General features: G+C 38.6%; 1 protein-coding gene and 1 pseudogene across 1 annotated transcript in view; one reads left to right on the plus strand and one right to left on the minus strand.

Annotated features, from left to right (window-relative positions):
* Nbas (NBAS subunit of NRZ tethering complex) overlaps positions 1–22241 on the minus strand; it is a 306644-nt gene that overhangs the window by 224908 nt on the left and 59495 nt on the right. Inside the window, exons 11-12 of the mRNA XM_042680768.1 lie at positions 15723–15791; positions 9055–9183 (exon numbers count right to left, since the gene is read on the minus strand). Of these exons, the coding sequence (XP_042536702.1) occupies positions 9055–9183; positions 15723–15791 (198 nt within the window). The remainder of the gene's footprint in view (positions 1–9054; positions 9184–15722; positions 15792–22241) is intronic.
* On the plus strand, positions 16679–17350 carry LOC122108787 (annotated as a pseudogene).

Here is a 22241-nt window from a genome sequence, read left to right on the forward strand (position 1 = left end):
GTAAATAATGAATCCTGTAAATCTCCAAATTCCAACTCAAATGCCCCTCTAAGCTTTAGGAACATTAACTAGTATAATACTAGTCTTTCTTTTCCCTTTCAAAAGTGTGGCTTCACGGGGCACCAGTGGCCTATGCCTGTATATCATAACTACTCAGGAGGCTGAGATCTGAGGCTCATGGCTCGAAGCCAGCCCAAGCCCTACAATTGAACACCCCAAAAGCTGGAAGTGGAGCTGTGGCTCAAAGTGGTAGAGTACTAGACTTGAACACAGAAACACAAGGACGGTGCCCAGGCTCTGACCAGCACAAAAAAGAGAATGAAAGGACGAAAGGAAGGAAGGAAAGAAGGAAGGAAGGAAGGAAGGAGGGAGGGAGGAAGGGAGGGAGGGAGGGACGGAGGGAGGGAAGGGAGGAAGGAAGGAAGGAAGGAAGGAAGGAAGGAAGGAAGGAAGGAAGGAAGGAAGGAAGGAAGGAAGGAAGGAAGGAAGGAAGGAAGGAAGGAAGGAAGGGAAAAGAAAAGGAAAAGAAAAGAAAAGAAAAGAAAAGAAGTATGGCTTCACCTATTTAATCAAGGAATACTACTCACTTACTCTATGAGATGAGGAAAAGAAACTGACATTACAGGTCCTACACAAATGAGATATAGTGCTAAGAAATAAGGGTAAATTAGTAAAACCCAAGATCAAAATTTTAACCACTCACAAGGGTTCAGATCTACATTCCAGGGGTCTTCAAAGAATATAGAGAGAATCTTGGATATAAGCCTGAGAAAAATGAAGAGAATTCAAGAAATACAAAGAAAGCCTTTTGGTGCTATGCTTTTAAAATTGGATAAAATTTGGATGCAATGTATAAAATCAATGCAGGTCATAAAGCAAAAAAAATGGAAAAAAGTACAGAAGGAGGAAAACACATTAGTTCACCTATTCTAAAGGACACAATACTTAACCATCTTCATTTTTGCCTGTTTCAAATCTAAGTCATGATTTTTTTAATTGAGGTAACTTCATACATTAATAAATTAACCACTATTAAATGCCTGTATTTCAGCCTTATACATACACAGCAAACATTTAATTTCACAATACTTGACACTGGTGAAATTATCCATACAATATAGTTAAGAGAAAAGCCCAAACAAAATTCCAAACTTCACTCAGACAGAGGCGGCCTGCAAGACTGGCAACCAAGTTGTCTCTCCACAGTTTCCTAGGGAATATCACTGCTCCCCTCTTATACCCATACTACCCGAAATGTCCCCCAGCCCTAAGGACTTCATCCTCAATTATGTGTTTGGCTCTGCCACACTACAGCTGGAACTGGTCCATGTGCTGCAGACACGGCTCTGAAGGCATCAGCACCATCTTCCCCACAACCCAGAATAACGTTCACCCAAGGGCCCCGCTCCGGACGCCATGAGGTTGTAAGCCAAAAAGTAGACTTCATGTCACTTCTTGTCTGTGTCCAGGCTCAGAATATGATACCCCAAAGAATGGCACCTTGGCATGCTGAATACTTTGAATGGAAGGACACTTGGAAAGGTACAACGGCAAGGTCTCCCTGACCTCCTCCTCACTCGCTCCCAAAATAAGTCACAGAAACCAGAATTCCTCTTTCCCAAGTAGAACACAGAGACCAGATCTCTTCTCTAAAGAAATTCACAAAACCTATGAAAGTTATCTCTCTCTTCTTTCCAGAAGACCTTCTTCCACAGGTCCTGCCCATATGAGGGGAGGCGGGTAGTTGTTTCCTACTGAGAGAAGAGAGACCAGGAAGAATCTGGACAGGCCTTGCTGAGATTCCACTTCAGTCTATGCATATAACCTTTTTGTTCAATCACATTTCTATATATCTGTCCATTCTTCATCACAACTAAACATAAAACTCAGCTTTTCTTGAGTCTTTGGGTTTCATTTCTGAAGTCTCCCCTGCCATGTAAAACTTTGATTAAATTAAATCATTATGTTTTTATCTGTTAGCCTGACTCTGTGGGGGTGGGAGGGTGCACATACTTGCTATAATGGGTCTTGATCTCAGAGTACACTACCACTTGAGCCCACCTCCACTTTCAGTTGTACAGGTGGTTAACTGGAGATGAAAGTCCCTTGGATTTGTCCACCTGGGCTGGCTTTGATCTGAAATCCTGAGATCTCCCCTTCCTGAGTAGCTAGGATTATGGCCATTGCCAGGCCATGCCTCTAAAGCCATCTGCTCCTAGTTTCGGGAGCTCAGTGAGGAGTAGCTGAGAATGACTAACTCTGAGGCCTGCAAATTCAAGTCTGTAACTACTGACAAAAAGCCAGCTGAAGAGGAAAGAGTGTTTTTGTTGTTTTTTTTAACCATCAGCTCCCTTGGATCTCTGCCTCTAATGCCTAGTGGAGAATGGAAAGTAAAAGTTTACACATTCAGGTTGGCAGCAAGAAGTTGTTATTAAATAAATGTTTTAGGCTTTTTTTCTTATCAATCTGAGTGATATAGGAGTGTCTTTTATTATAGGAGTATCTGCCAGAACTCTCATATAAACTATGGAGGAAAAGAATCACACCTTTCTTCTCCAACATATTCTTGACAAAAGCAACATTGTAAATGTTTATCCATTCCACAAATATTTATTCATATTTAATATTCTAAGCCTATGCTAGTCTGCACATGAAATATACATGCAGTGCCAATTCTCAAAGAGCTCACAGTTTCACAAAGTTGTGAAGACAGCTGTGGATTCAATCAAGATGAACCACGTGGACTTCCACCCTCCCTCTGAACCCTCACTGACTCATCCATTTCACAGCATCAGCGCATCAGTCTAACACCTACCATGTGTTAACAAGAGGATAAAATGAAAACAAACAAACAAGGAAAGTTTCTATTCCACCTATTCTAGACCTGCAGAAGTGTAAACAGGCAAGTAGTAAAATTCCTGCAGAGAAAAATAAAAAACAAAAAATATACAAGAAGATATAAATATAAAGGAAATGTTTGAAATGAGAATCATTCAAGCAATTTTACTCTATTCCATACTTGAACAAAATTTAACACTCACAGATTTCTAGCCAGATGGATTTTCATATTGACAATGAAAGCTGAAGTATTTAATCAACTCAAAACTGGAAGGAAGTAAATCAGAATAGGCACTTCCACAACCATGTCTAATCATTAGGATTAACAGAGAAAATAGTCACACAAAGCACATTAAAAAATTTAATAAGACAGCAAATTCCATGATGAACAACCCAACAAGCTAAATTCATGTTTTTGGTAAAAATAAATAAATAAAAATTTAAAAAGTTCAAAGTATCACACGGCCGCAGTAAACAGTAGTTTTATCTTAGGCAATATCTGGACTAAAATTATAACACACTACATTCCACATGACCATGCACTCCACTGTAAGCTCACTTGTCTGTCCACTCATTTGCTAGAGGAGCAAAAGGCCTGCCTGGCCTGGCCTTGCTCCCTGGCCCTGCTTGCCTGCCTGGCCCAGCTCATTTGATTACTGCTGAGGAATGAGGAAAGCGAAGCTGTTTCAGCATTGTTTTACAGACTGGATTTCTCTTTTTATTTTATTATAAAGGTGATATATAGGGGGGTTGCAGTTACATAAGTAAGGTAATGAATACATTTCTTTTTGAACAGTTACCCCCTTCCTCATTTCACTCTCCCACTCCTCCCCGCCACCCCAAGTTGTAAAGCTCTTTCCAACATAGTGTCTAGTAAGTATCACTGTTGTATTGGTTCGCCCTTTGTCCCACCATTTCTTTTTTTTTTTTTTATGAGTTTTCTCAGTTTTTTTTTTTAATTTAATTTTATTTTATTTGTGAACATACTGTACAGAGGGGTTACAATTACATGGGCAGGATAATGTGTACATTTCTTACCAAGCATTGCAGCCTCCTCCTTTGTTTACCCTTCACATCCCTTCCCCGCCTCTCCCCCTCCCCCCAATCCCAATACTTCTCCTTCCCCCTCCCCCCCCGCCACCCCCCCCCCCCCCCCCCCGCACATGTCAACTTGTACTTCTCATTGTTGCAACAGGTCCACCTGTATCCTTAAACAACTGGTTTTTCCCCATCTCCTCCACAAGTTATACTGACATCAAATATAGTGGAAGCAGGGGTTACACTGTGGGGGAGGGACATACAAAGCAACAAAGAGATAATCATATAAATGCGTTAGAAACACATGCATGAAAGAAAAAAACCTTAAAATACATATCTAAGGGTTCATTTTCCTGACATCACATTATCTGACCTTTTCCGCTTGACTCATACATATACTAGATATTGCAAATAAGGGAAACCATGGGACCTATGTTTCTTTGGGCCTGGCTTACTTCACTTAATGTAATTTTTTCCAAGTCTTTCCATTTCCTAACAAATGGGGCAATGTCTTTCTTTCTGATGGAGGCATAGAATTCCATTGTGTATATATACCACATTTTCTTGATCCATTCATCTACTGAGGGGCATCTGGGTTGGTTCCATATCTTAGCTATGGTAAATAATGCTGCAATAAACATTGTTGTGCTGGTAGCTTTAGTGTGGTCTTGTTTGTAAACATTTGGGTAAATGCCCAAAAGTGGGATTGCTGGGTCATAGGGGAGTTCTATGTGAAGTCTTTTGAGGAACCTCCATACTGCTTTCCAAAGTGGTTGAACAAGTTTACATTCCCACCAACAATGAAGTAAGGTTCCTTTTTGTCCACATCCCCTCCAGCATCTGTTGTTGTTAGAGTTCTTGATTTTTGCCGTTCTAACTGGGGTGAGGTGATATCTCAATGTTGTTTTGATTTGCATTTCTTTTATGGCTAGGGATGTTGAACATTTCTTCATGTGTCTATTGGCCATCCTTCTTTCTTCTTCAGAGAAGTTTCTCTTTAAGTCTTTAGCCCACTTATTTATTGGGCAGTTGTTTCTTTGAGGATTTGTTGTTGGGGGGTTTAATTTTTTGAGTTCCAAGTATATTTTAGATATGAGACCCTTGTCCCTTGTACGGCTAGTAAAGATCTTCTCCCAATCCGTGGGCTTTCTATTGATCTTGCTAGCTATGTCATTTGCCCTGCAGAAGCTCTGCAACTTTATGCAATCCCATTTGTCCAACCTTTCTTTGATTTGTTGTGTTTCCAGGTCTCTATTCAAAAAATTTCGGCCTGAGCCAAGGAGACCTAGGGTTTCTCCTATTCCATCCTGTAATGTTTTCAGAGTGTCTGCTTTGACTTCAAGGTCTTTGATCCATTTGGAGTTGATTCTGGTGCAGGGTGATATATAAGGATCTAGCTTTAGTTTCCTACATGTAGTTAACCAATTTTGCCAGCACCATTTACTAAAGAGGCTGTCTTTCTTCCATTGTATTGTTTTAGCTCCCTTATCGAAGATTAGATGGCTATAGGTCTGTAGGTTCATTTCTGGGTTTTCAATTCTATTCCATTGGTCATGAGGTCTGTTCTTATGCCAATACCAAGCTGTTTTGATTACTATGGCTTTATAGTAGAGTTTGAAATTTGGTATTGATATTCCTCCAGCAGTGTTCTTTCTGTTAAGGAGCGTTTTTGCTATTTGGGGTCTTTTATTGTTCCATATGAATTTTTGGATTGCCTCTTCTATTTCCTTGAAGAATGAGGGTGGAATTTTGATAGGTATTGCGTTGAATTTGTAGATAGCCTTGGGAAGTATTGCCATTTTCACGATGTTAATCTTTCCAATCCAGGAGCATGGGAGGTTTTGCCATTTTTTAAGTTCTGTGTTGATTTCCTTTTTCAAGTTTTTAAAGTTTTCATCATAGAGGTCCTTCACTTCTTTAGTTAATTCCTAGGTATTTTATTTTTTGTGGGGCTATTACAAATGGAGTTGCTTTCCTAATTTCAGCCACACTTTTCTCATTGTTGGCATACAGAAAAGCCATTGATTTTTGGGGGTTAATTTTATAACCTGCTACTTTGCCAAAGTTTTGAATCAGCTTGAGTAATTTGGGAGTGGAGTCTATGGGATTCTTTAAATACAAGATCATGTCATCTGCAAAGAGGGAGAGTTTTATTTCTTCTTTCCCTATTTGGATCCTCTTTATGTCTGCATCTTGTCTTATTGCTGTAGCTAGGCATTCTAATACTAGATTGAAGAGAAGTGGAGAGAGTGGGCATCCTTGTCTTGTTCCTGAGTTAAGAGGAAATGGCTTTAGTTTTTCACCATTGAGTATAATGCTGGCTGTAGGTTTGTCATATACAGCCTTTATTGTATTGAGGAATGTTCCATGGATTCCTAATTTTTCCAAAACCTTCATCATAAAGGGGTGTTGGATCTTATGCTTTTTCTGCATCTATTGAGATAACCATGTGGTTCTTATTCTTGCTCCTGTTGATGTGATGAATAATATTAATTGATTTGCATATATTGAACCAGCTTTGCATCTCTGAAATGAATCCTGTTTGATCGTGGTGTATGATATTTTGGATGAATTGTTGAAGTCGATTGGCCAAAATTTTGTTGAGAAGTTTTGCATCAATATTCATCAAAGAAATGGGTCTATAGTTCTCTTTCTTTGATGAGTCCCTGCCTGGTTTTGGGATGAGGGTTATGATGGCTTCATAGAATGTGTTCGGTAGTGAGCTTTCTCTTTCAATTTCATTGAAGAGTTGGAGGAGTATTGGTGTGAGCTCTGCTTTGAAGGCCTTGTAAAATTCCGCTGTAAAACCATCTGGTCCTGTTGTCCCACCATTTCTGTGATTAACCCTTTCCATCCTCAAATCAGATAAACTTATATACAAGACAAATTGTACAGAAATCAAAACAGTGATGACAGAGAATAAACCAAAGGCGGGATGGAAGAGAAAGGAAGAACTGCAAACAACAATACAGTAGAAAAACCTCTTCTTTCCATTTCTTGGAGTTCATTTCGATAAGCATCGCTTTATATGGTCATATGCACATAGCTATTGAACCATTGTGATTCTCTGCTAAGAATATCCTAGACATTCTAGTTATTACAAATGTTTCTTTGGGTCTGGCTTACTTCACTTAATATAATTTTTTCCAACTCTTCCATTTCCTTACAAATGGGATAATATCATTCTTTCTGCTGGAAACATAGAATTCCATTGTGTGTATGTGTGTGTGTGTGTGTGTGTGTGTGTGTGTGTGTGTGTGTGTGTATACACACATATATATACATATGCATACACATACATACACACATGCATGCATCCATCCATATTATGGGATTTCTCTCTAAAGGAACTCCAGAGATGCATACAAACAGACACTTCTACTTTTGGAAAATGACTATTATACCTCTCACTGAAAATGACAATATTATACTTCTCACTGACTCCTACTATCTGTATACATTTCTAGGGCCTCTGAATAATGAATTGCATGACAGAGTAGATGTCACTGATAGAAACTTAGTATCTTTCTCCTGTACTCCATTAACTTCAGCCAGATAAAAGGCAGTATTTATAAGTGTAAAAACTGTAAGTAGATTCTCCAAGAAAAGGTTTGACTTACAATGTCAAGAAAATCTGAATCAAAATGTTAGATCACAACACTTAGTGATCTCAGGTATATTCTCCTGCACTGTTCCTCATCTGTTAAAAATGGGTATAAAAGGTTTTTACTTAGTAGAGTTGTTGTGAGACAAATAAAAATATGAAAAGTTCTCTAAAAATAGACCAGCTTTACTACAAGTTTATGTCCACAGATCTTCTCCCCAATCCTACCAGTAAATTCCAAGCCTTTCCTTTGGAGCTTCTATTTCCATATTAACATGTTACCTTAATCTTTTCCTTATAATTTCCCATGCAAAACCAAGAATATCCTAAAGGTAGAGACAGACTCACTTCCTATTCTAGAATGCAATACAGAACCAAAAAACACTTAAGGGGTAGAGAGGCATGGCTCAGTAGTAGAGAAAGCATTAGATCCTGAGTTTAAACCCTGACCATTAAAAAAAAAGTCAACAAATACTTAAGCCTTATTATTTTATAATTATCATGGATTCAGGAACAATCTACTCCACTTTACAGAAAAATCACACACAATCATTACTTGTACTTACTAGAGTACACTAACACCTATACTGAAGTCCCACACCAAAACTCAATTTAATATGATTCATTTCTAGGGCACAGAAGATACATTCCATTTACATTCAAATTCAATATACATTCAAATTATTATTTTTGGAAAAGAGTACTTACTGCCTTCACCTCATGCCCACTATATCTTACGAATAAAGTTAGAAGGTCACCATGAGAAGCTCTATTTATTCTGGTACCTAACACTACACCAGTCTATCAAGTTGTTCAAGAATTTAGCCTCTCTGAGAGCCTAAGAAGTCTGTATTACAGACGCAGAGGAAAAGATTTGTCTCTGTGCTTTAAAAGGTTACCAAATAAAAGTCAGTTTAAAAATAAATACCCACCCTGACTTATATAACTGTAGCCCCTCTGTACATCACCTTTACAATAACAATTTTTAAAAATAAAATAAGTAAATAGATGCCCCCGCAAGACAGAATCCTGTTATCATATATTATTATTACACATAAATCTAATATTTCACATAACAGAAAGTTCCCAAACTAACCAAGGGCTTGAGAAATCTCATGGAGACAAAAACATGTTAGATATGCTAGCATTTCCTAGACTGATATATATGTATAAGTCTACCATTTGTAATTTTTTTTTTTTTTTTTTTTTTTTTTTTTTTGCCTACATGGCCAGAGAAAGAGCACAGACATGAGGGTCAGATAGAAATCACACTCAGCTCCACAGCTTACCTGTCCCATAACAGAACAAATGCTTGAGCTCTACTGCTTACCTGGCCCATAACATCTCAGAGTTCTACTGAGGTGGACATAAGTTGGTGCACAATGCACTGCCCCACAAGTTCCACCAATACCCAGTCTAATTTAAGTTTGCCCTATGGTGCTGCAATCAACTGGTATGAAAACTTAACTGAATAATAGGATGGTCTGAGGCTAATTAACAGCTCTGTGATACAAAAAAAAAAAAAATCACCAAAATACAGTGGTACTGAAAACAATGAAAACCAAGTGATATACCTGCTCATTTTGATCCCAGACCCCCTGCTGTTTTAGGGATGGGATGGCCCAGATGCTCAGTTTCCCTGAGAAGTGGATGGCTGCAAGGAGGCTCCCATCAGGAGAAAGGCTCATCTTGAAGATTCCATCCTGTACAAGATGGTAAGGTTAAATCTAATTAGAAACAACTTCCAGAATTAAATGGTAATCATTAGAGTTGTCATGTTATAAATGAACACTAGGAATGAAGGGTTGCACCACTACATATCACTGTCAATGCACTCCAGAACAAAGAAGCAAGACTTGTTTGCTTTCTCCTGCTGGTCCCCAGGCTTAAGCTCAGGGACTCGTGCTCCCTCAGCTTGCTTGCTCACAGCTGGCTCTTTACATTTGAGCCATCTCCAATCCAGCTATCTTGGCTGATTAATTGGAGAGGAAGTCTCAGGACTTTTCATTCCTGGGCTGGCTTTGTATAAAGAACCTCCAGATCTCAGATTCCTCAGCAGAGCAGTGAGTCTGTGGTCTATTTTAGAGGGTTACAATTTATACATACCTCAAATCCAAATATGTGAGTGTTATAAAAACATACCCTCACAATCAGGCACTGCAGGCTCGTGTCTATTATCCTAGCTACTCAGACGGTTAAGTTGTAAGGATGGCAATTCAAAGCCAACCCAACACAGGCAAGGCTATGAGATGCTTATGTCCGATTAGCCACCACAAAGCTCTAAGTGCAGCTGTGGCTCAAGTGGAAGAGCATTAGCCTTGAGCAAAAAAGCTCAGGGATAATCCCTAGGCCCTGAGTTCAAGCCCGAGGTCTGGAACACACATAAACAAACATACACACATATGAAATATCCCTCGCCTATTAATTATCATGAGTTCTCATTAAGTTTTAGGTGTTAGTCTTACTAGATTGTGAATTCTTTAAAATTTGGACCCTTACTGGAAGTAATAACTAAGAAATACATGGTCTTTTCCAGAATGACAAAAGTGTAACTGATTTGAAGATAATTGTACAATTCTTTAACTGGGTGAATTATACTATATATGAATACTTTATAGAATTGTCATTAGCCCACACTTTTTCTTGATGTGATTTCCTCCTTCTACTTTTATTAACCCACTAGCTCAAATGTCCATTTGACTGTCTCTTAATTAAAAACACTAATTAAAGCCTTCTTATTTAGATAAGACCTTTATAATAAAATTTCCATCTGTCCTTTCTAAGAGAGGGGGCTTTTGGGGATTCAATTTCAGCACTTAGTACTGAGATTAGCTTAATGTGTCTTAGTCTCATTATGTGGTTATCATCCATGTGGAATTGTTAAAAATAAGTGATTTCCTATTTTTGTACCTTTTAAGTATATGATACATTAAAATGAAAGTGCTGAATGTACCGAGTACTTACATCCAACCCATTCTGAATTGCTACATATTTTTAAGGAAAGATATTTCAGATCAATAAAAGATAATTTTATAATGCAGCTCTTCCAACATTCCACAAGTCCTTATTGAATATTGTATTTTCAACAATAAATATTACATGCAGGCTCTGCTCTACAATCTGAATAATCAGCAGTAAACAAGATAAACATAAATCATTACCCTCCAGGACTTTAGTACAGGGCTGAAGAATGTGGCTCAGTAGTTAAGCCCTTGTCTAAAATATATAAGGCCTTGGGTCCCATCTCCAGTACTAAAGGGAGCAAGAGGTTAATTAATAGATGCATGAGCCCAGTAAATTAGAGATTCATCAAAAAAATTAAAAAGCCAGAGGTAGAACTGTGGCTCAAGTAATAAAGCATCTGCCTAGCAAGCTTTACAAAGCCCTTATTTCAAAAAACACCAAAACCAAAGCATCCTTCAATTTAAAAAAAAAAGTCATCCTCAAAAATGTAGTGAATTATCTGCAATCAAAACATTAGGAAAGTCCGAAGAAGCCAGTTATCTAAGCTACAAGATAAAGCACTACGAGGAGGCTCATAGTCCAGAATGGCCCAGGCATAAGTCAATAAAGAAGCCCTACCTTAATAATAACCAATGAAAAAGAGTAGAAGTATGGCTAGAGTGGCAGAGCTCCTGCCTAGCAAGTATGAGGCCTTGAGTTCAATCCCCAGGACAGCCAAAAAGAAAAATATATAAACATATATTTAGAAAAAATCTAAACGAATATCATTTGTAAAAGAATATAATCTTGATTATAAATATACTCTTAAAATAAAATTAGGCTGGGATGTGCCTAATATGCATGAAGCCCTGGTTCAATTCCTTAGAACCAAGTAAACAGAAAAGGCTGGTAGTGGCACTGTGGCTCAAGTGATAAAGTGCTAGCCTTAAGCAAAAGAAGCTCAGGGACAATGCACTGGCCCTGAGTTCAAGCTCCAGGACTGGCACAAAAAAAAAAAAAAAAAGTATTGTCAAACAACCAAAAGTTAATTATTTAAACTAATATAAATTGAGGGTATATGAAGGTGTAATTCAAGCTGAACCTGTAAACTACTCTTTTTAGTTAATGGATTACAGATATAACAAAATTAATAAGTAATGGAGGGTGAGAAAGGATGAATATGGCCAAAATAAATTGTTGGCATGTGTGATAACAAAACCTACTATACTGCATTAGGAAGAAAAGCGAGTGAATAAGGAGGAGGATAATGGGGTAAGGAGGGGGATTGAGACTGAGTGGAATGCATTGTATACGTATGTGGAAATGTCACAATGAACTCTACTTGTAGAGCTAATCAAGGATTTACCAAAGAAATTAACAGACCAGTAACAGCTACCATGACTATTATGTATTGAGTGTTGGCCAGGTGACAGTCACTGTCTTAACCACCCTCTAGTCCTGTCCTGCAACAGTCACTACCATAAACTACCCTTTAATCCTGTCCAACTTCAGTTTGTCATTTTATAGTGTGAAAAAGGAAAGAATGAACTAAATATTAAATGGAATGACTACATAGAAAAACAAATTCCTTTTTAAAAGCACTAATGCTTAAAAGGAATATGATTTAAAAGAGCAACATGACTACTTTATTAAACTTGAATGGTAAAATAGGCCATTCTGATATAAAGCATAATTAGTCACTTGGCTAGCTTAAGTATAGCACATCTTCACGTCGGTTTCTTCCATTTTCCAACTAAGGTTTTAATAAACAGCCAACTGCAAGAGGTAAGGAAACGGCAGTGATCTCAGGAAACCTAAAACCAAACCCATGTTTCTAGGTGAGAGAACTAAGGAAGCCATTTGTCTTGAGGCTTCAGTTTCTTCACAAAAAAATAGGCCCATAATGCCAGAAACAAAAACTTGCTGTGAAAACCCCTGCTTGTGAGGAAGTATTCACAATAAGAAGTTCCTTTCAACTCTAAAATTAACAACACTCAAAATCTATGAGCTATAATTACCTTTGGGCCAAGAATCTCTAGATAAGATAGCAAACTCAACATCATCTTTACTGGGAAGTACTGGTTATAGAATACAAAACTCAAAACCTTTTTCAACAGCCATAAGAATTCTGGTACAATGTGTCACAAAAAAGGGGTGAAAGTACAAGGAAATTAATTGCCTTTCCTTGTTTTTGCTCAACCACAGAGGATCCTGACATGAGAAAAGCTGTGTTTCCCCACAAAAGAACCAATAGCAGTGGTCAAACATCACACATCTTGGACTTCCAGGAGATGAAAGAAACAATGGGAAATGGTCATTTATAATGATCAGATTTATACCTGTCTATTAATATACAAAGTGAGCTAATAAACAGCTCCTCTTTATTTTTTCTTTTTTTTATTGTGCAAATACCATAGAGGGGTTACGATTACATGGGCAAGGTAATGAGTACATTTCTTAGCAAGCATTGTTGCGACCTCCTTTGCTTCCCTTTCCCATCCCTTCCCATCTCCCCCCACCTCCCACCCCCCACCAAAGTTGTAAAGTTCATTTTTCTACATAACGTCTTGTACACCTCATACATACCATATATGATGCAGAGAAAATCATAAGCATCTAGCCCCCAAATAGTTCTTATTTCAATTATTAATGTAATTAGTAAGTAAAATCAAACACCTACAGATTCTATAGCTCAACACACTGGTGTGTCCCACTGTGATCCTCTCAGGTATTTCCCATACCTGGGCACATACTACCTCCAGAACAGAGCCATCCTCTTCCCCTTCCTGCTAGAGATCCTCTTCCTCCCTCCAACATTCATACCAAGTAACAAACACCTCCAAAGCTGAATGCTTCTTCTTCTGTGTTTCAGTAGTTCCCTGTACTATGTTAGAAGTCAGTCATAGAACGCATGATACTTTCTTGCTTTGCTGCTCCTTCAAGGCCTGTCTTTCCACTGCTTTCAGGGCTCCTTGAGGAAGTTCACTGCAGTATAATCATGATACTTTCTTGCCTTGCTGCTTCTTCAAGGCCTGTCTTTCCACTGAGTTCAGGGTTCCTTGAGGAAGTTCACTGCAGTATAATCATCTATTTATTCTCAGCCCTAGCGCTGTACCTGGCTCAAGTATATGATTATTGCCTGACTGAAATTAAGTAATACTGAAATTCCACCACCTTGTTTAATTATATTCAATAGACCTAAAGAACCACAACAAAACAAAACAAAATTCTCTTAAGTTTGTGGAAGACAAGGAGCTACTTATTATTTAGAAGTCAGTACAGAGAAAGGGAACAGGTTCCAGGGAGAAAGGCAAAGTGACACCTCTGAGTTCTAATATGGTAATCTAAAGAACCACAGAGGCAGCAGAGCACATTATAACAGAACAAACTTCAATGCAGTGGCCAAGTCATCTAGAATTGCATATGTTTCTTTGTCTGAAAAATGAAGTCAACTCCATAAAATAACTAAAGAACTAGATACCAGTGTCACTAGGACTCAGAATGAAAGAGACTTCCTAGACACAGGGAGGAGTGTGAGTGCTCTACTCCTATCAACAGACCCACAAACCCATCCAGAACATGTGACTGTGCTGAAGTCAACCACAGAGAAGTAATTAGAACTTAGAATTTACAATATATTCAATACATGCAGCAACAGAATTCTCATTACAACTCCCTTATTGGTTTAGCAAAGGAATTGAAAAAGGAGAAAAATGAGGCTATTTGGTTCTTCCCAGGACAGGAGTATGATTTGCTATTCCCATGTAGGTCAAGACTTTAGTTAAGAGTCTCAGAGAGAGAGCAAAATTGGACAGCTCCTCAGAGGCAGGGCTCGCCCTCCTGAGCAACGTGAATCCACAATGCAAGGGCCCAGCTCCATGCCACGGACCACGCCACTCCTACCAAAATGAAAGACACCGGTAACCAAAACCACAGATCGTTCTTGGAGCATCAATAATCTCAAATGTGGGAGGAATTTTTCCTTTAATTTTACAATTTCACAATTTTAAAAAGAACAAAGAAAGTAAATCAGACTTTGCTGAGGCAAAGAGGGAGAACCCCAGGAGGAGAGTGCATGAGGATGAACACGCGCAAACACTATACACATATATGAAAATAACGTTATCTCAAGATGGAGATTCTAAGAAGGGATAAGGGACAGTGAGGGAGGTTAATGGAATGCATAGAACACATGTAGGGACATGGCACAATGAATATATGTAATATAAGCCAATAAAAAAATTTTTTCTGTCTACTTTTTTATTAGCATCCATTCTCTGAACAAGGGAAATTTCACTGTGATGGCCTATGTATGCATTGTGTGAACCCTGATCAGACTCAACATCTCCATCACTCTCTAAATAATCTAAAGTAGCTCATTGTTTCACTTCTGCATATGTATATACCTATTTAAACCATACCACCTTCTTCACCCTCTATTTGCCCTACTTCGTCCCACTGGTGCCCAAACCCTAGACCTATTTTTCATTTTCTTTTCTACCTTTCTTGTTGTTGGTGTAAAAATCACTCCCAAATCCACTGGAGGAACCGTGCATTTTCAGATTTTAATCTTTAAAATAATTTCAAGAAAATTATGCTTGCCTAATGCCAGTGGCTTGGGCCTATTACAGTAACTACTCAAGATGAAAAAATCCCATATACTGCTTTGTAGAATGGGAACTTTTTTGTACAACTACTTAAAGATAATTAAAAGAAGAAGAAGAAAAAAAGAATGATGATGAAATCCAGAAAATCATGGTTCAAAGTCAACTTAAGTGTGAGAGACTCCATCTCCAACTAAGCAGCAAAGGACAGGCTAGAGGCATGGCTCAAGTGGTAGAGCATCAGCCCAGCAATTGAGCCAAGCAAGCACCAGAACCCAGGACAAACCAAACAAGCAAAGCTACTCTTAAAATAACACTTGTTTCCCTTCTGGCAAAGAAAAAAGAACCTCATATGGACAAAAAAAATTCACATGACTTTTAAGATAAAATAAAAAATTCACATATGCATTGCTTCGGAAAAATCCTTTAGGATACATCATCAGACCATAAGTGGACTAGGTTCATTTTCTAAAATATAATTTTTTTAGTTTAGATTGATATACTCTAAAATGCACAAATTTTGAGTAAATACCTCTACAAATTGTTACGATTACATATAACTATATTGCATATAATTATGAATACACCTACATGAATGTTCACCTACTAGAATGTTCATGGTTTATTCAACTTTAACCTTAAGGAAATCAGGAGAAAAGACTTTCAAAATGCAAGATGAAGCAAATTTGTGTTACCTGTTCTTGTCCCTGGCGACTGTAAAACTTGACACTTATCATCCTTAATAATCCCAGTGTCTTCGGGACCTGAAAATAGATAGGTATCATATGAAGAAAATTAGTTGAATAGTTTCTTATATGTCTGTGGTCCTTTGATCATGAAATTCAAAATTAATAAATCCTATTATTTAGAAAAATAGTTAAGGAAAGCACCGTTGGGGTTAAGGGTGTAGCTAAGTGATAGGTCATGCATGTACCAGGCCTGAGTTCAATTCCCAACACCACAAAAAAAAAAAAAATACAGTTGCAAAGGACTTAATGTAGATTATGAGGCCTAACTGGCCCAACCCTAAACTCATTTTCTAAAAAAAAATCACCAGCTATTAAGGATTGTGGTTAAGATTCTCCTTTGTTTGAGGTGGAATGTGGGGGGAAATCACCAAGTAGAAAAATCTTCTAAAATATATCCATGATCAAATGCTTTCCAAAGTACATCAATAACAAGTCTAGCACAATTTATGCAAATTAGAATCTACCACAAGCTCTCCTCAAATGAAGCTGTCCCAGGTTACCGTTTTATCCTAGCATCACTGTGGAAAAGTCTAAATTTAAAACAGAAATTTTATTATTAGGAAGCGATTCTATACTTAAAATACCAGAAAAAAAAAACTCAGTCATTTAGAAACAGTTCACATAATGCAACCCAATTCTATGGCTAAGTTTAAGAAATATACTTATAAGAAGCAAGGAAAGAAGACAAATGTAACTTTAAAACTGGAAAATAGGACTGAAGGCACGGTTCAAGTGGAGGAAGTGGCAAGGCCTTTGGTCAGGGGAGGGGTACTGGCAACAAGGGAAAGAGGATGAAGGTGAACTGTGTTGGAAGTAGTTTGCTTACAAGTACAAAACCAGAACAATGTAATGTGGTGAATATGTTTTAATTAGTGGGGAGGCCCCCTCAAGACACTCCCAAGATGGCAGACCTATTAGCCTCCATCCTGAGCTCCATGAAGAAGCCGCCCAGCCTTGGTAACCAGGAGAGTCGGCACAACGCCCGAGAGCAGGCTGCCTGCCTGAAGAAACTACAAGAACAAGACAAACAACAGAAAGTGGATTTTTATAAAATGATGCAGAAAGAGGTGTCAGATTTCAACCAAGACAGTGGGTGGGGATCAAGAAAAACTTTCTGTCTATGAAGAAGACAAAGGAGAGCATTACTACACAATGTGGTGGAAGCTACAGGCCTGACGTTCTTCTTCCAGAAGATGATGACTGTCACTGTTATGGTCTTCTTTTGAAGCCCTCAGATGAAGAGCTGGACCCTAGTCATGAGGAGGCACGGGACTCCAAGAAGGCTAAAGAGAGCAGAAGCTGAAGGTGCTGGTCCAGAAGCAGTAAGACCTATGGTGATGAGCTCAGCCAGTAACTACAAAGACAAGTACAGCCATCTCATTGGCAAGGGAGCAGCCAAGGAGACAGCCCACAAGCTACAGGCCAACAAGACCTATGGCCATGTGCCAGTGGCCAGTAAGAGGTACACATACTCCACTGAAGAGGCCATGAATGAGATCAGAGCCAAGAAACATCTTCAGCAGAGTGGGGAAGAATTGCCAACTTCCTCCTAGACATCCCACCCAGGTCCCTTTGGCCTCTAGGGCAGAACAAGGGATGAGAAAGGACAAATCTGTTGTTATTAGAACCCATCCTGGAACCCCACCTCCGAACTCCCTTCTACCAGCCAGCATTCAGGTTGGGGGAAGCAGGTGTTCCTTTTGTTTTGATACATACGTGATGTGTGTGTCTGTGTATGTGGAAGAGAGTGAATGGGCAGGTAGATATTTAATCTGTATTACTTTGTTCTCCTTGGGATACTTTCTCGTGGGGCTAAGGTTACTTTACATTCAATAAGCACTGTTTGACAAGAAAAGAGAAGAAAAGGAAAGGAAAGAATAGAAAAAGGAAGGAAGGAAGAAAGGAGGGAAGGAAGAAAGGAAGGAAGGAAGGAAAGAAGGAAGGAGGGAGAAGGAAGGAAGGAAGGAAGAAAGTGGGGAAAGGAGGAAGGGAGAGTGACAGTAGGTAATGTTGATTGGGATACATTGCATACATGTGTGAAGAATGATGAAACATTTCCCTTGTTCAACTAAGTAAACATAAGCTAATAAAAAAATAAAACAACAAGCTGGGTGCCAGTGGCTCACACCTGTAATCCTAGCTACTCAGGAGGCTGAGATCTAAGGATCACAATTCAAAGCCAGCCCAGGCAGGAAAATCTTATATCCAATTGAACACCAGAAATCCAGAAGTGGCATTGCGGCTCAAAAGGCAAAGCACTAGCCTTGAGCTAAAGAGTTCAAGAACAGTGCCCAGACCCAGAGTTCAAGCTCCACAACCAACAATCAATCAATCAATCAATCAATATATAAATAAAACAGAAATAGACTAAAAAAATTCTTTATGACTTTGAGATAGGTAAGAATATCTCAACTGGAATTTTAAAAAAGCATAATTCATATAAATGTAATTGAGAATTGAGCTTCCCAAAAGTTAAAAAAATGCTATTCAGATAAAATGTAATAAGTTAAGAATTTAAAGAAAATTAGAAAGCTGGAAAAACAAACTACAGACAAAGAGAAATTATTTAGGTATCATATATCTGAGATGAGACAATTAAATCTGAGTAAACAAAAGACCAAACCAAAATGAGTAAAAATTTTGAATAGATATTTCATAAAGAGCTATACAGAAATCGCTAATAAAATTAAAGGATAATCAACATCAGTTATAGGGAAATGAAAATTAAATGCACAGTAAAATTAAACTATACATCTGCCACGATGGTTATAAAAAAAAATGAGCAAGGGTTGGAGAGGATGCTTAAAACATGAACCTCCCACACTGATGATAAAATACAAAATGGAATAATAGCTGCTTCAGAGAACATTCTCAGTTCTTGTTTTGTTTGAAAATGTATTCATGGGTTGGTATGGGGGAAGAAGGATGAATATGGTCAAAGTATACATGTACAAAATTAGAACAAAGAAGTCTGTAGAAATTGTTTCAAGAAGGGAAGGGATGAAAGGCAGTGGCAGAGGTGAATTTGATTCAGATCCATTCTGTGCACAAATGTAAACAGCACAATGACACTCCTTTGTACAGCTAATAAAATGGGGGAAAGTTGAGCTATAGAGAATTTGGATGGTAGGGATGTAAAATAGTACACTGCAGAAAAGTTTAGTTATTCCTCAAAAAGTTAAAATAGCCAGGCACTGGTGGCTCATATCTGCAATCCTAGATACTCAGAAAGCTGAGATCTGAGTTTTCTAGTTCAAAGCCAGCCCAAGCCAGAATGTCCAAGAGGCTCTTACCTCCAATTAACCACCAAAAAGCTCTGAGTGGAGCTATGGCTCATGTGGTAGAACACCAGCCTTGAATGAAAAAGCTAAGGGATAGAGTCCAGGTCCTCAGTTTAAGCTCCAGTCATAGCAAAATAAAATGAAATAAAATTACCAGAGCCAGCAAATTCCTTCCTAAATCATTGAAATGATAATGGATAATTTTGTGCTTTATAAATTTTATCCCCATTTTTCAAAAAAGAAAAAAGGGATGGTAGTGGCTAGTTGAGGTTTAAAACTTCACTATTACAATTTCTGGGTAGCTAAAGACAGTTAACAAGCCCCAAGTTCAAACCCCAGTAATCACTCAAAAGAAAAGCCTTCATGGGTATTCAGGTACACACAAGTGGCAAGGTAAGGGAGCCTGGTTCCAGCTATCCCTCGTCATAGTTCACTGTAGCTCAGAGTTCACGGTACCTATTCATAGACATAGACATATCCATATCTCCATATTACTAGTACTTGATGTAATGATTCCATGTTGAACAAAGGAACAAGTAAAACAATCTCACATAGAGAACACTAACATTGATTTGAGAAAACTGGCCAATGCATACATTAAATTTCATTCAATCTCTTACAACCTAAACAGCCTTGTGTGAGGCAAGAATATATGTGTCTGCAGCATTTCTCAGTCAGTATTTACTCAAAACAACATCCATAAGCAAACATTACAAGGAGATTGGAAGAGATCAGTATCTGCCACCTGACAAAAGAGCTAATCCTAACCTCCATTATGCTGAAGCAAGGAGGGCTTTGTTAGGATGACTACCTTGCAGGACACATTTCAAAGTTACTAACAGAATTAAAACACATTTGCAACATTTCAAGAAGCTAATCTTTAGGCAATGGGCATCCAATTTGCAACTCAGTATTTGTCCCAACTTATTTTGCCATGGCACAGGCACTTTTCTTTGAAAGATTCCAATATCAAAGCCTCAGGCCAGAGAGAAGGACGATCCATAGAGAAGAGCTTCCCACTCTATTCAAACAAAAAGCAAAGCAAAAGCCTAGTGAATATAAAGGAGCCAAGGGGCAAAGCTTTCCTACCACGTAAGAGTGCTCTGTGTCCTTCACTATCCCAGGCCCGTCTCTCTGTTTCTCTCTCTCTGTTTCTCTCTGTTTCTCTCCGTGTATCTCTGCCTGTTTCTCTCTCTCTCTGTCTCTCTCTCTCTTTCTCTCTCTCTCTCTCTCTCTCTCTCTCACACACACACACACACACACACACACATACACATCACACATCTGTTTCTCTGTGTGTTTCTCTCCCTATTTCTCTCTCTCTCTCTCTCTCACACACACACACACACACACACACATCACCACCACAGTACACTCACACCTTGCCCACCCATTACTGTTCCCCATGTCCTCCACACTCACAGCTGCTTTCTTTCTTTTTCCCTTGCCTTCAGTTTTGACAAACTGCACAGCTATAGAAAACCCCAAATGACTCTGTGAGGAACTGAAGCGCGCCTCTCAGCTGGCTGGCCAGTTATTTACACACTGTCACGTTGGTGTATTCTCTCAGCATTCTCACCTGCTCTTTTCCAAACACTGTATTTCAACTAAAGTACGTGAAAATAAGCTACGGGTATCATACTGATTTAAGAGAGAAAATTCTTCACTCTCATTCCAATCTGCCTGATTTATCTCACATACAAAAAAACTGCAATGGGGCTGGGAAGGTGGCTCAGTGGTAGAATGCTTGCTTTGCATGCATGAGGCCCTGGGTTCGATTCCTCAGTACCACATAAGCAAAAAGAAAAAAGCCGGAAGTGGCGCTGTGGCTCAAGTGGTAGAGCACTAGCCTTGAACTGAAGAGCTGAGGGACAGCGCCCAGGCCCAGAGTTCAGGCCCCACAACCAGACCCAAAAAACAAAAAAATAAAAAACTGCAAGATACATATGAAGTAAGTCAGAGAAATGAACACATTTAGTAAATTCCTACAAACAGGAAATAATGTGTCCACGTCTAGAAACCACCAGTGTGGTGCTCTACATGTACAGGTAACTCCTAGCTCACCTTTTTTGGTGGGTTACAGTACAGTCAGAGCATAGGTTAGCCACACAGAGAGCTTCCATGAGGGAAAAGGTTCAACAGGAACTAGAAGGTCGATTCCATTTCTGACCTTCCTGTTTCAACTCTCAAGTTCCTCCTCTGTGAAAAGTAGCTAATAATAATCAACCTGCCCTCCTTCCCTGTGTTCTAGGAAGAATAAATGGATAATAAACATTTGGAAAATAAATGGAAGGAAAGATACAAAGCCCAGCAGGACACAAGCTCAGCTACAAATAGAAGCTGATTTCAGGTCTGGTGTCATATAAACCAGCAAGTCAATCTCATCTCTAAAAATCCTTACTTTGTTGGGTTAATCACAATCATCTACCAGTATATGCCAAATGTTAAGAAAATGATATCGCAAGATTACTATAATTGCTAAAGATCTCTTTTTAAAGGTACTTCTTCATTAGTTCCTTTTCAACACCAATCTATTCATTGTCCCAGAAGACTATATTGAAATCAATATATGGGAAGAAAAGTAATAGGACAGATACATTCATTATCAAAACAAACAGCTTAGCACATCTACCGTGCCACTTTAATTTCTTGGTTTCTTTTCTTGCTTGAAAAATACATAAATAAATGCCCCCTACCTAAGAAGCAATGTGCTAAGTACAGAGTGAATCATTCCAAGTGCTTCCTGTGTGCAAGTTAAGCACATAAAGGTACGTAATATTACAGGACTGCCAATAGGGCAGGCACAACTGGCAAGCACCAATGTATAGAGGTTTTGTTGATTTTGTTTTTCTTTTTCTCTTTCTGAACACACACACACACACACACACACACACACACACACACAAAATAATCTGCTTCACAATCCCTTTGAAGCTGGAAGGGGCCACATATTAGTTATGATAAATGAACAGAGATGTTTCTGGCCTAAGATAGTAAATATATATATATTATATATATATGTATATATATAATATATATATACCTTTTATTTTTCTTCCCTTCCTATGGCCATAAACAGACTGTGGGGCCTCGGCAGATCACCCCCATAGAAAGAACTCTTAATCATTAAGCATCAATTAGACCAAGAGGCCTGGAGAGACACAGCTTCAACAGCAGGCTTTGC

This window comes from Dipodomys spectabilis, unplaced genomic scaffold (assembly GCF_019054845.1).
Source record: "Dipodomys spectabilis isolate Male_0828 unplaced genomic scaffold, ASM1905484v1 ptg000066l, whole genome shotgun sequence".
In the NCBI taxonomy this organism is placed as follows: Eukaryota; Metazoa; Chordata; class Mammalia; order Rodentia; family Heteromyidae; genus Dipodomys; species Dipodomys spectabilis.